Source organism: Belonocnema kinseyi, chromosome 8 (genome assembly GCF_010883055.1).
Source record: "Belonocnema kinseyi isolate 2016_QV_RU_SX_M_011 chromosome 8, B_treatae_v1, whole genome shotgun sequence".
NCBI lineage: Eukaryota > Metazoa > Arthropoda > Insecta > Hymenoptera > Cynipidae > Belonocnema > Belonocnema kinseyi.
The window spans coordinates 67,958,180-67,972,737 of NC_046664.1; the positions used below are offsets into that span (position 1 = coordinate 67,958,180).

The 14,558-nt window shown below is 24.9% G+C and overlaps 1 protein-coding gene across 1 annotated transcript in view; it reads left to right on the forward strand.

Annotated features, from left to right (window-relative positions):
- LOC117178528 (ADAM 17-like protease) overlaps positions 1–8,302 on the forward strand; it is a 24,747-nt gene extending 16,445 nt beyond the window's left edge. Inside the window, exons 9-11 of the mRNA XM_033369955.1 lie at positions 3,632–4,079; positions 4,246–4,361; positions 7,537–8,302. Of these exons, the coding sequence (XP_033225846.1) occupies positions 3,632–4,079; positions 4,246–4,361; positions 7,537–7,842 (870 nt within the window). The 3' untranslated portion in view covers positions 7,843–8,302. The remainder of the gene's footprint in view (positions 1–3,631; positions 4,080–4,245; positions 4,362–7,536) is intronic.
- Positions 8,303–14,558: the final 6,256 nt, after the last annotated feature.

Consider the following 14,558-nt stretch of genomic DNA (forward strand, 5'->3'; position numbering starts at 1 on the left):
TTACGGGGATCCCCGCAATAAAAATAGGAGAAATATTTATTTCGAACATATTGTGCGAATATACACTTTTAAAATAGGAAAAATACGTCGATAATCCCCAAAGAGAATGTATGTGGGAAAGTATGTATGTGAAAAATCCTCGGGAAAAATTTAAATTAAAAGAAAACACAACTGTAAATTACTTTGGGAATTCACACACAATATTTAGTTTTTATACATACATATGTATATGTTTATGGCATGTAAGAAGTAAAATTTTAATATTATATATTTTAAATTGCATTATTTTACGAATTATTTATTATTCTTCAAAAAAATTGAAGTTTTTTTTAGTGGCCCTATTAATTTGGGACACCTGTTTTTTCGAAAAAATGTCCAAATAAATGAAAGAATGGAATTGCGAGCTCTATATTTTAGGAAAAATCGTTAATTCGACTCATTTATCCACTCAAATATTTGGTCCATTTTGTTTCAATAGAAAAAAAATTATCCTTAAAAAATGGGGTGGCCCTATAAATATGGGACACACTGTATTATTTTGTTGAAAACTCAACTATCTTATTAAAAAGTCATCATTTTTTTTTTGTAAAAAATTCAACAGTTTTATTTTACATTCGTATTTTTTGATAGAAAATTCGACATTTGGATTAAAAATTCAACTATTTGGTTGTAAATGTTTTTGGTTGCGGCATAGTCATTGTTGTTTAAAACTTCGATTATTTGTGTGAAAATTTTTGTTTTGTTTTGAAAATTCATGAACTCTTCATTAGAAGTGAACATTTTAAATGAAATTTTAACTATTTTTGTTAAAAATGCATGATTTTTTATCAACAATTTAACGGGTTTGTTGTACATTCGTGTTTTTTGATAGAAAATTCAATTTCTTTGACTAAAAATATAACTAAATTATTTTTCGATTGAAATGTTCAACATTGTATTTTGTGGTAGAATATTAATCTTCTTGTTGATTAATCCACCTTTTAGGTTGAAAATTCCTTTTAAAATGTCATGTTTTTTGCTTAAAATTAATATTTTTGGCACAAAATTGATCTTTTGGGTTAAAAATTAATTTCTTTGATTGAAAACTAGTGTTTTAGAATTGAAACTTAATTTTTTTTAACTGAAAATTTAACTACTATAATTTTTATCGAAAATTTGTCTTTTTTATAGGAATTTAATGTTCTGAGTTTAAAATTAATTTGTTTGGTTGAAAATGGAACTATTTTGTTTAATTTTCGTTGAAAATTCAACTACTTTTTTGAATTTCTAACTACTTTGTTATAAACTAATTTTTTTGCTGCATCACTTTCGTTGAAAATTTAATTATTTTGTTGAAAATTCGTGTTTTGCTGTTGAAAATTATTTATTATTTTTTTTAATGAAAATTTTACTACTATATTCTTGGTTAAATATTGATCTTTTATAGAAAAAAATCATATTCGTTTTTTTTTATAGAAAGTTAATAATCTTGGTTAAAAATTAATCTTTTTGCTTGAAAATTAAACAGTTTTTCTGCAATTTTTTATCTCTCTTGACTTAAAAATATTTCTTAGTGGAAAATTCAACTAATGACGAAACCTCGTATTTTTTGTTTTATTTGAATGTTCTTTTATTAAAAATTAAAATATATTTTGGTTAAAATGTCAACTACTTCCTCTTTCATTTATAATTTATATTTTTGGGAATGCAAATTTAATTGCTTGGTTAAAATTGAAACTCTTTCAGTGAAATTTATTATTATTATTTTGTTCGTTTATGAATCATCATTTTAATTAAAAACTCATCACTTTTATTGAAAAATGAGGTACTTTATTGAAAATTTGATGGTTTTTTTTTATTGGCTAAAAATTAACTTTTTTGCTGAAAATTTAAATATTCCAGATGAAAGTTTCACTATTTTCTTGAAAATATATTTTTTTCTTGATAAAAATTAATTTTAACTGAAAATGTAACTTCAGTTTTTGGTAAAAAATTTAATTTTTTAATCGAAATTCGTCTTTATTTCAGGTAAAAACTCATCACTTTGGTTGAAAATGTAACTTTTTTCAAAGATGAATTTTTTTAATTGAACATTGTTTGTTTCAAACTGAAAAATTAACGATGGAATTTTCGGTTGACAATTTATCTTTTTTTAGTTGTAAATTGATGTATTTTTTTCATAGAAATGAATTTTCTTGGTTCAAAATTCATTTTTTTGTTACCTAAATCCTTTTTTGATTGAAAATTCAACTATTTCAATTAGAGATTCATTGTTTTAGATTACAATTGATCTTTTTGGTTTAAAATTCAATTTTGTATTTTCTTGAAAAATCGTCTTTTTTTTATAGGAAATTAATCTTCAGGTTTGAAATTTTTTTAATAATGCTATAGGGTTGACATTTAAACCCTTTTGCTAATTTTTTTTTTGTCTATTCTTGTTGAAGATTTATCAGTCCAGTTAAAAATTAATTATTTTGTTTGGAAAAAAATTTTTTTGTTTGATACAAAATTAATTTTTTTAATGAAACTTTAACTGTTCTATTTTTGGTTGAAATATAATCTTTTTTAGATGAAAATTCAACTATTTTGTTGAAAATGTATCTTTTTTCGTTGAAAATTTAACGATTTTGTTGGAAAAATGGTATTTTGTGGTAGAAAATTTAACTCTTTCATTAAAAATGCATCTATCTTGTTCAAAACTCAATATTTTAAAATTGAAAATAAAAATTTGTTTGAATTATTGCTCAAATTAATGGACTTTATGGACAAATTCAACAAATAAATAATTTTTTTTTTTAGTATTATTTAACAATTAATTAATCGATGATGCTAATATGTTTAAGACTATCTTGTAATATAATTTTTTGAAGATTCCTAAATTAAACATATTAATTAATTTCCTAGAAACTGAAAAAAAATCTTTATTTATAATGAAACCGCGAAATGGTATACATATTCCGTGACGATTATTTTAAAAAATGCTAAATATTTTAATGGCTCTGTACTATATAAACTTATAACTGAAAAAAAACATTAAGATATCTGGACAAAACCTGGAATTGTCAGGGAATTTCTTTCTAGGATTTGTGTACACATCCTGATGAAGATTCATTTTTTCAGTTGAAAATCCATCTCTTTCATTGAAAAATGAACTATTTTTTTGAAAATTAATTTCATATTGAATTCAATATTGCACCTGCAATAATTTTTTTAATCTGAAATAGGCAGAATAACCGCCCTTTTGTTGCTCGCGGAGCGGCAGTAAAATAGCACTTTATTGTACTGTTACGCGCAGCACGTAAGATAACAGTGAGTGAGATTTGAAAAAAAGAGTGAAAGAAAAGAGTGAGACGAATTCATTTTACAATTACGTTAAACTATGAAGAGGATTTTGGACTTATAATTTCGCCTTGCGCTCGTGCGAAAGCTGTACAATCAAGCGCCATTTTATAGAAAAAGAGCGGTGATTATGCCTATTTTAGATAAAGTATCATATGCACCGCGGCAGTAAAGTTCTTTTATACTCTGATGCAGTTTTGTCGTCCTTGCCTTTGGTTCAGACGATAAATTCTGCATCCTCGTATAAAGTTCAACTTTACTGCCTAGGTGGATAATCTACTGTTAAGATGTTTACGAATATCTTTGCTTTAAGCGTTTTTCGCCATGCAGTCTGAGATCAATCAGAAAAGTATTACAAGCGAAATCCGGTCGTTGCTTCTCCGAGCCCGAAGAATCCTTCTGCGGAAATTTGAGAGTCGAAGGAGACGAGGAATGTGACGCCGGACTTTTGGGAACCGAAGACAATGACGCTTGTTGCGACAAAAATTGTAAATTGCGACGAAATCAGGGAGCCGTTTGCAGTGATAAAAATTCTCCTTGTTGTCAGAACTGTGTTTACATGCAGCAGGGCACAAAATGCAGAGAAGCGCAATATGCTACCTGTGAACAGGAATCTCGTTGCACCGGAGCAACGAGTGAATGTCCAAGATCTCCGGCGATGAAAGATGGCACCGGATGTCTGGAACGCGGCCAGTGTCGGCTTGGAAAATGCGTACCCTATTGTGAAACTCAGGGCCTGCAGAGTTGCATGTGCGATACAAGTAAGAAAAATTGGCGGCATATAAAATCCATGGTGGCTACTGGGTCGGGAAACCGGGAAAAAGGGGATTTTTTTCTCTCGATCAACACGGCCAGCCTGGATACTTTAAAAATGAAATTAACAAGACTTTAGGACTTGCGATTTAATACTTGGGTTCCTCTTTTCAGTTTCTGAAGCCTGCAAAAGGTGCTGTAGAATGAGCTTGAACGAAACCTGCTTCCCAATTGATCCACAGGATATTTTACCCGATGGAACTCCTTGCATTCAAGGATTTTGTAATAAGGTAAAGTATACTGCTTACGTAAAGAGTATGGAATTTACTGCGCATCCATATCTACGGCAGAATTCTTCTGCGCAACTAGATGCGCGGAATCCTTATGCGCAACCAGATGCGCGGAATTCTTCTGCGCAACCATATGTTCAGAACGCTACTGCATACATATAATTTAAAAATTAGTTTCAAATCTATATTTCTTAAGAATCTTAGTCCATATAGCCGCCGAACAAAAATTTTTTTTTATTAAAGTTGTGTATTACAGCAGCATCTTACTAAATGAAAAAAATAAAAACAAGGATTGAATTATGTTAAAATAATTGAAGATAATCATATAATATGGTCATAAGGTTGATTAAAAACAAAAATCTTTGTAATGACTCGAATGTATTTCATTTTAAAATGTTATTTTAACCAGATAATTGTACGTGCCATGCGCGCATTAATTACCCTTTCTTTAGATTTTAAAACGTATTTTCATTTGTTTGGTTTAAAATTAATTATTTTAGTTAAAATTTAATTTCTTTGCTTACAACTTTAACTATTTTGCTGAAAATGCGTTTATTTTTTTATGATTTTTTTGTTTGAAAATTAATTTTATCAACTAAAAATTGAACTATTCCATGTTTGGTTTAACATTAATCTTCTTCGTGACTAATTCACCGTTTTGGATAAACATTTTTCTATTGGGTTGAAAATTCCTTTAAAAACTCAAAATTTTGCTTGAAAATTCATCTCTTTTATTGAAAATTAGAAGTTTTTTTATTGAAAATTAATGTTTTTCACTAAAAATTTAACTATTCCCTTTTTTGTCTTGAAAAATTACCTTTTTTAAGAAATGTATTCTTCTTCGTCGCAAATCCATCTGTTTGGTTGAAAAATCATCTATTTCATAAACAAAATTTTTTTGTTAAACAAATGGAACTATTGAGTTACAAATTCTTTTTTTGTTGTTGAAGATTCATTGTTATAGTTAAAAAATTAATTTTTTGCTTAAAGACAACTATTTTGTTGGAAATTCATTAATTTTTGTATTGAAAATTAAAAATTTGGTTAAAAATTAAGAAGGATCTCTTCCCGAAAGTCGGGACGAATTTATTGAAGATTTACTTTTCTTTGGGTTGACAATTAAACTACTGGGTTAAAAATTATTATTCTTTAATTCCTTTAAGATTTCAAAGTTTGGTTGAAAATTATTTTATTATTAAAAGTTAATTTATTTAACTGAAAATCTAACTATTATAAATATTTTTTATTGAAATTTTATCTTTTTGATAGACATTCTATCTATTTGATTCAAAATTCATCTGTTTGATTGAAAATTTAGTTATTTTGTTGAAAATGTATACTTTTTTTTGTTTCTTAAAAAATTCATCTTTTAGGTTGAAAATTCAACTATCGAGTTAAAAATTAATTTTTTTGCTTGAATGTCTATTATTTTAGTTATAAATTCATGTCTTTGCCAAAAAGTTTAACTATTTTATGAAAATCCAGTTATTTTTTTTTAACATTCATTTTTGACTGAAAATATAGCGATTTATTTACAACTACTTTTGCTCATGCCAAATTTATTTTTTGACCGGAAATTCAAAAATTTGTAGAAAAAAAAATCCGTCCAAGTTTTATTCAAACAATGTTTTAAATAATCAGTTAAATTTTTATCTTTTTCAATTATGTCATTCAGTTTGCAGTGCGTAATTCGAAAATATTTTACTTACAAATTTTCCATTTTGGATTTTCATTTTTAAGCGTACATTTTTCATATCAATAATTTTAGAATACAGGTTTAAAGACTTAAAAAATTTTTTATTAGATGATCAAATGTGAATATAAATTATAATGGTTTTTAAAATTGAATTTTACATTAAGGGTTAACAAGTGAATAATAATTGATTTTACAAGGCGGTTCGGAATTAGTGAAAAATTAAGGAATTTCCATATTTTAATTTTCAAAAGTAAACTATTCTAATTGGAAAAGCTCCGTAGTTAAACAAATGTAAACGCCTGATTGAAACTTGATCAATTTACAATTTTTAAATAACTACAAAATAATAATTCATAATTAAAAGCTTTTATTAAATTAAAAGTATTGTTTTAGTCTAATTTTGAAAAAATTGTAATTAAGAATAATATCAATTGCTGAATATTTATAAATATTTGATTGTTCATGCATAATAACTAATTATAAATAAAATATTTGAAGCTGAATAAAAAACTAAACTAACGTTACAATTTTAATTGTTCTAGTTGATAACATTTAATTTTAAAGTAAAATTATTAAATTTTGATGTATAATAAATATTGAAGACCTACTAATTCCTAGACTATTTTCGAATAAGCTAAAGAGATGAGAATCTGTAAAGATTAAAAATTAATTTAAAATTTAAAATGATTTAAAATAATTTAAATGAAATTTCGGTGTAAATAGCCTACGGTTTAATTTACAACAAAATATAGATTTTTCAGATTTCGAAACAAAAGTGTAGAAGCTTTTTAAGAATTATGAAAGACTTTAAAAAAAATTATTTTAAGAGAATACATATTTAAAAAGATTTTCGAAAAATTAGAAGATTGTGAAAAAGGAATGGAAGCTTTCAAGGATATTTTTTATTTTACAGGATTTAAAACAGAATTTTAGAAAGTATTTGAATAAATGTAAAACAACATGTAGATGTTTCAAGATTTTGAAATAAAAATTTGAAGCTTTTTAAACTCCTTTAAACTATTTAAAAATGAAAATAATTTTTATTTTGATTTAGGAATTGTTCAGTTTATAACAAAAGTTTATTCCTTAAATGTTCAATGTTTCTAGCTTCAAACTACTTAAAATCATTTGCAGCTCAATTTTTGTGACTTCAAATGTAAACATTTTTACCTTTTGAGTTCGATTTTTTTAAATTTTATTAAACGTGAAAAATGTTTCCGAACCGGGGATTTTTTATGTGATTAAAACAGCCACTCTGGGTAGTAAACCTTCGATTTTTCAATTTTTGTATATCCTTCAACTAAAATTCAATTCTTAACAAGGCATTTTAATTTGGCAACCTTCTTTTCTTAGAGTTTTTTAAATTATCCAGTCGGCATTGAAGAAAAGCGAAAACAATGCTTTCGAAATGTTCGTGACACATCTTTTTTTTTTTAAGAAGGATAATAATTTATCGTATTATATTCGGGTTTTTCATAGGGTGTTTGTGAAAAGACAATTCAGGACGTGGTGGAAAGATTCTGGGACATAATCGAAGACATCAACATTAATAAAGTTATACGTTTCCTAAAAGACAACATAGTTGGTGCCGTAATAATTAGCACTGCCTTAGTGTGGATTCCAACCAGTTGTGTGATTAGTTACATTGATCACAGAAGAGTAAAGGAAAACGAGAAAAAATGGCGCTGGAAAAATACCGACGAACTCATTCATCCTGAAGAACAAAGACAAGTTGTGTATGTTGGTGTACCACGTCGAGTGCAACACGTAACTCAGCAATCTTAATTTTTAATGAGCTAATATGAGAAACTAGTCACGCAAATTTTAATCATATATATTAACTATTAATTCCAGCTTTTAATATTGATTTTTTACGTCTACATGAGAATTTACGGTAGAATTTTATTGATAGTTACCATTAGATTTACTAATTTTATAATTTAATATTCGAATTTATTATCCCACTTAGTCTACAAATCTGGTCTTTTCTTGGTCCAAATTTCGTTATCAACAAACAAATTTAAATAATGTTTACCTAAATTTGACGAAGATTGTAGTGTTTTTAACCAAAATAGTATTAATTAAAGAATCCACTGAAAAATATTGAGTTTTACTAAATTCTATAAAATCATGCTTGAAAGTGACAAAGATTTTTTTCACATTTTTTCCATAATTTGTGAACAAAATTATTATATTTTTTTACTTTGCTTCAGAAATTACACGCAGGCGTGTAGTTTTTTATTTACGAGTGGAAAAGGAAGTTTTAATCCAAAATGAAAATTTTAAATAACTATTTGTTTTTTAGGGTTACTTGTTTATTTCTATTTAAAATTATATAAATATAATTTTTTAAGCTTCTTGAAAAAATTCAAGAAAACTTTTGAAAACATAATTGTAATAGTTGATATTAAAATCCAAACAGATTTTTATTTTAAATCAAAAACATTTGAATTCATCAAAAAAAGATTAATTTTTAATCAGCTGTATATAATATAATTATTATCTATATATACAATTATCTATAAAAGCCTGTAATTTGCAACCAAATAGTTAAATTTTCAACCAAACATATACATTTTTCACCAAAAAGATTAATTTTGCACTAAAAACGATTAATTTTATACTTAAATAATGAATCTTTAACTACAAAATAACTTTTTGATCAATTAGTTCAACTTTGAACCAAGTAGTTGAATATTCAACCAAAGAAGATTTTAATTTTAATTCAAAAACAGTTTAATTCCTAAAAAACTAATTTTAGCCAATGTAGTTGAATCCTCAGCCAAAAAATATTTTGTAAACCAAAAAGACGATTTTTCTACGAAATTGTTGAATTTTCAACCAAAACAGATTTTTCTGTTCGAGAAAGAAAACAATTTTAGGAAAAAAAATCATTTTCAAGGAAAAATAATTTTTAATGCAAAATAACAATTTCGAATAACTATTTTTAAAGTTTCTTCGGTTATTTGATTTAAGGATATAAATAGAATTTTTCTACGTTTCTCAAGAAAAAAAAAGTTTTTGTAGATTTCGGATATGTTGAAAGGAAGTTTCTAAGATTTTTTTTTATTTTACAATTTTAAAACATATTTAAGACTTTTTGACGTTCGAAATTTTTTTTTAATACTTTAAACATTTTTGAAAATCTTTCAAAGATTTAAAATAATTTTAATCTCTTCATAATTTTTAAAATCCTTAAATATCTTTCAAACTTATTTGAATTATTTCTAAAACTGGCTTGAAATCATCCTGATTTTTTAAAAAGAATTTTTAAACTTTTATAATATTTTTAAATCTTTTAAAATATTATCCTAATATTATTGTTTCAAAACTTTAAGTATTCTTAATTTTTCAAAACTTTTCAACTTTTTATTCAATTTAAATTATTTCTAAAAAAATCATTTAAAATTTTCCCAAAAATCTTAAAAATATTTTTTAAATTGTTTTTAAACCTTTAAAAATCTTAAAAAGTTTCTGACTTTTTGCCTCTAAAATTTAAAAAATCTACCTTTTTTAATTTTTTGGAGTTTTTCTAAATTTAACATTATTTTTGAAACTATTGGAAACTTTAAAATTTTTGAAGTATCTTCTGAAATAATCCAAAGTTAATCCCAAAATATTTGTAAAAATACACACATTTTAAAAATTGTTTTAAAAACTTCCAAATTCTTTTTCGAAATGTTTTGAAATGATCAAAGCTTAAATTTAATTTGGTAAAATAACACCTTAATCATTGAAAATTGTTCCATACATTTTATTGTCGGTAACAAAATTTAAAAAACAGAATTATTTCCTAATATTAAAAAACTTTTACAATTTAAACTTTCTCTTTTATGAATAATGATTAGAAACATTAAAAAATAAACTTAATTTTCAATAAAAAATACTTGTTAGAAATTGCGATATTCGAAATTCCATAAAATTAATTTCATTCCATCAATTCTATTAGATAAGATTTTATGACATCTTCAGGAAATTTTATAAAATTATAGTTTTTGCACTGGATTGTTTAATTAATACTATTCTCGTTAAAATAATACATCTTTACGTAATAATTAATTTACTTGAATAAAAAAAAATTACGTGGTTTATGGTTATCTAGGTGCCCGGAACTAATTTTTTTTTAAATATGGCATTGGAAATTTATATTTTCGTTTATCATGCTTTTCTAATTTAAAATTCAGTATATAACAATTTTTTTCTAAGATGTTTAGGTGTTAATTTTTGTATAATTTTGAAATGTGATTTTCAGGCTGCATTGAATTGGTATTTTTAAGAACATTCCAAATGTTAACATTGTTTTTTTTTCAATCAGTATTGTTTACTTTTATTATTACTTTCGCTATTTACATTTTTTAGACAATGACCTAGTCATAAAATTTGATCTTTTTTATTAAATAATTCTTGTGCTTAGTTTTATTTTTCTCTAAGTACTGGATAAGGATGAATTATTTATATTATTTATATTATATTCACATGTTCTCTGGATTTATTGTTCATCTCAATTTATTTATATTATACACTGTAAGTGTAGAAGACTCAAGTTTTGAAGTATTTTTATTGTACATTTTTATAATTATGACAGTAATTATTACAGTGAATATTATTGTGAAAATATAAGTGAGTAATTTTTTCCACAGTAATTCACTCGGAAAAAGAGCTTTATTTTATTCCTGTAAAAGGCGAACAAAAACCAATGACACAATTATCGTAGGATTGTAAAAAAAAGAAAAGAAAAGGTCGTATAAGTCACCCTATAGTTAAGAGGGATTAAAAAAGCAATACGTTATTCATTTACCTTGTTATTTTACTATAATATTTAATGAAAATTTTTCAAAATGTATTCATAATTTCTGTTTTTACTGAATAAATGTCCTTCAATTTAGAGAGTACTTCTCTTGTACCTTTATTTAACCCTCAAAGTTTATACATGGCAAAAATCACGGTAAAGTGCATCGTGGGTGTTTAACACCCCAGTGTATTTAATCATGTATTGTTTGATCCCTATTGAATATTTTGACACAATCAAATTATCTGATATAGTTTAAGGTATCGTTTATAAAGAGTTGATTTTATAGCCATTCGAAAATTCATAACTCACTCAATTTTAATTATTTTAACCTGAAAATTTATAAATATACTTTTGAAATAGTGTACTTTCATAAAAAAAAAAATAATTTAACGTGGGTGCTTTAAAAAAATAGATTTATTTGCACAGTTGAAAAGTCAATTTTATGATGAAATGATGAATCAGATTTTTTGCTCTTAAATCAATTTATTATTATAAAACTTGAGGAACTTTGATATATAATACTATAAAAATACAAGAAATTGAAAAAAGAAACATATATAACTGTATTTTAACAATTATATTTTACTCAATACATCCACAGTCTGCTCTCGCAAGACACGCTACCGTAAGTTATAAGGCATCTACAAAGAAAAAAAGGTGTGAAATAATAGAAAAAAATATTTCACTTCATATGATATACTTACGTTAGAAAGTAAACAAAAATCAACACAATTTTGTTTAAATTTGCTCTAAAATTACTTTTTCCTTCACTAAGTTCATACTGGGTGTTAAATACCCCAATATTTTTTTACCTGCACTTTCAACAGCTGCTGCTAGTAGACACGCTTGACGCAGTATGCTAAACGACTTTACTTACAGTTAGTGTCTCCAACTAAAGCTAGATGGCGAAACTTACTCAATTTTTTCGAATTAAGTATGGTTTAAAAGAGTGTGGAAAATCGCTTGGGGTGTAACGCACCCAGAATGCAATTTAAGGGTTATATTTATTTCGTTTTTCTTTACTCTAAAAATGTTGTGCACTCTAGCTGAACTTAGAGATAATTACATGTTTAATAGTATAATCTTGAGAACGATGCTCTCATATAATTTCGATCGAACTTCGCTTCAGAGAAGTTCCTATGATCGATTAATTCTTTTGGCTTAAGTTTCATAATCTTAGTTGAAAATGTAACTTTTTTGTTTAAAATTCATTTTTTTAATTTAATTTTTTTATAACTGAAAATTTAACTTCCACTTTCATTTAAAACATATTTTTTAGTTCATAATTCAAACTATTTTTTAGAAATTCGAGTTTTTTGGTACAAAATCGATCTTTTCGGTTTAAGAATTTAACTATTTTCTTGAAAATTCTTCTTTTTACGTTATAGTATATTTTCTGATGATGATAATTGAACTATTCCATTTTTTGTTCCTAATTGATCTCTTTCAGTTGAAAATTCAACTATCTGATTCAAAATTAATCTTCCTGGTTTACAAATCTTTATTTTGGTTGAAGACTCATCATCTTAGACTATAATTCATGTCTGGTTCAAGATTAAACTATTTTACTAAAAATTCGCTTTTTTACTTTTTTTGTCATGAATGAAAATTTAGCTTCCAGTCTAGGTAGGAAGTTTACATTTTTTAGTTAAAAATTCAACTATTTGGTAAACATACATGAATTTTATTAAAAATTCGACCTTTTTGGTGGAAGTTTAATCTTCTTGATTTCAGAATTTAACTACTTTGTTAACAAAAATTTCGTTATAGTAAGGTTTTTTCTTAATGATAATTAAACTATTCAATTTTTTGTTGAAAGTTCATCTTTTTCAGTTGAAAATTCAATCTTTTGATTGAAAATTAATCCTCTCGGTTAAAAATTCAAAATTCTCATTGAAAAAATAACCGCCCCATTTTGGGATGAAAGTTAACAAATTTGTTTGAAAATTGATCGATTTTGCTAAATAATTTTTGTTATTGAAGAATCATAATCTAAGTACAAAATATTCATGTCTTTGGTTGAAAATTTAACCATTTTGTGGAAGGATCGTTTGTTTGTTTGTTTTTTTTTGGTTGAAACATAATTTTTTTTATCACTGAAAATTAATCTATTCAATTTTGATATAAAATTTATTGAATTGGTATATTTGATGATTAAATTGATAAAATTGATATATTTTGTTGAAAATTCGACTTTTTTGTTAGAAAATTAATATGCTTGGTTTAAAAATTTAACTATTTTGTTAAAAATTCTTTTTTTCGTTTAGGTATAATTTTTTCTTAGTGATAATTGAACTATTCAATTTTTTGTTGAAAATTGATCTTTTTAGTTTAAAACTGAACTATATGATTTAAAATTCACATTTTTGGTTGAAAAATTAACTATTTGGATCAAAATTAATTTATTTTCTTGAAAATGCTATACTTTTACTTAAACAGATCGAATTTTTGCGAAAAATTCGTTTAAGTTGTAACATCTTCGAATTTATTATTATTTTTTTTTTAGTAAAAATATTGCTCTTGATGACCCCTGATTGATCCACATTTTTTAGTTAAAAATTCAAACTATTTGCCCAAAATTCGAGTTTTTTGGTAGAAAATCGATCTTCTTGGTTTAAGAATTTAACTATTTTCTTGAAAATTCTTCTTTTTTCGTTATAGTATATTTTTTAATGATAATAATTGAACTATTCTATTCGGCAAACATTCATGAATCTTATCAAAAACTCGACTTTTTTGGTGGAAGCTTAATCTTATTGATTTAAGAATTTATCTACTTTGTTAAAAAAAATTTCGTTATAGTAAGTTTTTTCTTGATGATAATTATACTATTCAATTTTTTCTTAAAAGTTGATCTTTTTTAGTTGAAAATTCAACCTTTCGATTGAAAATTAATCTCCTCGGTAAAAAATCCAAAGTTTCCGTTGAAAACTAACTATTCCATTTTTGGATGCACATTACAAAATTTGCTTGAAAGTTAATCTATTTTGCTAAAAAATTCTCTTTTTTGGTTGAAGATTCATAATCTAAGCAGAAGATATTAATATCTTCATATCTGTGGAAGGATCGTTTTTTTGTTGAAATATAATTTTTTTATTACTGAAAATTAATCTGTTCAATTTTTGGTAAAAATTTATGTATTTAGTAGAAAATTCGACTTTTTTATTAGAAAATTAATAGTCTTGGTTTAAAAATTTAACTATATTGTTGAAAATTTAACTATCTGGATCAAAATGAATTTATTTTCTTGAAAATATAACTACTTTTACTTGAACAGATCGAATTTTTGCGGAAAATTTCTTCAAGTTGTAACATCTTCGAATTTATTATTTTTGTTAATAAAAATATTTCTCTTGATGACCCCTACTTGAATTTCACCATTTACGCTTTTAATACATTTTTTTAAAAACATTCTTCTATTAAAGATTCGCTTGTAATTTTTGTTTATTTAAAAAGATGTAATTAAGAGGGGTGGAATTTCGATTTTCTGAAAATAAGATAGAAATATGAGTACCTACTAGTAACATTTTTTTTCACAAATAATTTTGATTGCGAAATTAATAAATGAAGGGTAATTATTCAGACATATTGAATTTGATATCAGATTTTGATCAAAATAATTTTAAAAACCCTTATTCACAACCCACATTAAATTTAAGTCCAATAAACAAAAATAATACACTACTTTATCAATATAACAACAACTTTT